Source organism: Dendroctonus ponderosae, unplaced genomic scaffold (assembly GCF_020466585.1).
Source record: "Dendroctonus ponderosae isolate FM_Combo_2020 unplaced genomic scaffold, Dpon_F_20191213v2 Dpon_F_20191213_1, whole genome shotgun sequence".
Lineage (NCBI taxonomy): Eukaryota > Metazoa > Arthropoda > Insecta > Coleoptera > Curculionidae > Dendroctonus > Dendroctonus ponderosae.
Window position 1 is genome coordinate 2,136,817 of NW_026017110.1, and position 1,937 is coordinate 2,138,753.

Consider the following 1,937-nt stretch of genomic DNA (forward strand, 5'->3'; position numbering starts at 1 on the left):
TCAGGTAGTCGATGAATAGCGCACCATTAACCAAATAAACTCTCGGTTTTTTCAACAGGAAAGCGATATAATTGATTCACCGACAATGCTCTATTACAAGAGCGGTCTTGGTGACAAAATCAGCGACTACGAGGACGTGTGGGCAAGCGACGGCACATTGCTGAAGCCGAAGGTGAGCAACAGTTTGGCGTCTCCTGATCTGCTGCAGCACACGCCAGGCAACGTCCTCTCTCTGAACGACAACGTTCTGAGCCCTGCTGAGTCCTCCCACAACGGGTCGGCGCAGAGGAGCGTGTGCAACACTCCCGTACCAAAAGGTGAGCGTTCCTCGGCAAGTCACTGGCCTAGAACTAATGGAGGGGTTTTAGCCAGCAATATTCAGTCGCCGCTGGCAGACTCGGTGCCACAAGTTCGGCCTCAGACGCCCGAACTGTGCAGCCCGCACACTCCCAAACAGCAGAGTCCATTCTATGCAGAACCTGCTGATTCGTTGAGCTCGATTCAGCAAGCGGTGGCGAAACGGATGGTTACCAGGCCTGCACCGGGCATTCCCATTCATCATAGACATTCCAACCCGCCTGGACTGAATTCGATGAAGGCTCTTAGTCCAGGCCTGGAACGAGTGGATGATGGCATCGAGTTTAATGGCGGTGTGTTACCATTTTTTATTTTCATAGATTCAGAAACGCGAACAGAATTCCGCGAGTTTCAACTGCTCATTTGATGTTTCAGGAATCATGTCTTCTTCAGTGGACAATCTCAGTCCCAAGCAGAGATTTTTGGGCTTGCGAAGGCCGGAAGCGAAGCCAGTGCAACCGCCCTTCATCAAGCCGAAAGTGAGCACGAGCGAAACGTGGCAGGTGGATAATGGCTGGAAGTTTCTCAGTACGTATTTTTGGGGAGTTTATTGCGATAGACTGGCAGTTTCTTAACAAACTTTTTTGTTTCTGCTGGCTGGAAGAGTTCAAGATTTTTGTGGCAAAGCGTCCAAAAATTTCGCAAAAAATTGTGGTTTTGGTTTAAAATGTCTTTTTAAATTCGCTTTTTCTCCTTAAACAGGGTGTCCTTAGACATTATTTGGCTCAAATGAAGACCATATGACCTAACTTTTATTAAGGAAAAATATCCGGCCTGGGTACCACTGTGTTGAGTTGCGCTATTGAGTTGTTGCCGCTCTCTGAGTTAACGAGTTATAACTCATCGCTTCATGAGTTATACGTGATTTATTAATAACCCGATACTCAAATTTTCACATTAAAAAAAGCGATTAACATTTTTTCTGAGTAACGTTTTTCTACTTTGCTCAAACAACTCAAAAAACTTATCTAGATTTTCCCTGCAACAGAACTGAGTTCAAAGAAAGTCGAGCAGTTTTCTTGTTAAATCGAGCTCTTAATTTTGTTGCGTAAAAATTCAGTTTGCCAGTATTTTACCTTAAAACGTTAGGAAAAACGCGGTTTTTCTGTTTAGAGTCAATGTTGTTTGGAAATATTGACCGAAAAGTGAAGAAACCCCAGTTTCCAAGAGTTTTCAAAATAAATTATTATAAAATTTGGCTTCGGTTCGGGGAAATATTTTTTGGAAAAATACCCAGACATAATTATTAGGGTTTTGTCCATAATTCGAACGATTGATTGAAAATACGCCCAAAGGAGACGTCTGAAAAGTCTCCTATGGTTTTTGGTCTAAAACGAGAAAAACCGGAAAATTTGAAGATTAAAAATTCTTCAGAGGAATGAGAGTGACTAGTTTTCCAAATAGTTGATTGGGAAAACTTTAATTTTTTCGAAAAAACAGTAAGATAACTTTGTTTCCATTTTGTCCCAAATGTGTAAAGGTAAAACGGGTATTTGAGAACGATACCAAAAGTCAAGACCAAGCCATAAAGACGACGAGTTTTCTTGTAAAATCAATCTCTCAAATTTTTTGCAGAAAAA

At 42.1% G+C, this 1,937-nt stretch overlaps 1 protein-coding gene across 8 annotated transcripts in view; it reads left to right on the forward strand.

Moving 5' to 3' along the window:
* The window catches only part of LOC109538483 (protein sprint), a 130,383-nt gene that overhangs the window by 123,024 nt on the left and 5,422 nt on the right, over positions 1-1,937 (forward strand). For all 8 annotated transcript variants that reach the window (XM_048670472.1, XM_048670474.1, XM_048670469.1 and 5 more), the window contains 3 exons: positions 59-317; positions 369-650; positions 733-885. In XM_048670472.1, coding sequence (XP_048526429.1) covers positions 59-317; positions 369-650; positions 733-885 — 694 coding nt within the window. The remainder of the gene's footprint in view (positions 1-58; positions 318-368; positions 651-732; positions 886-1,937) is intronic.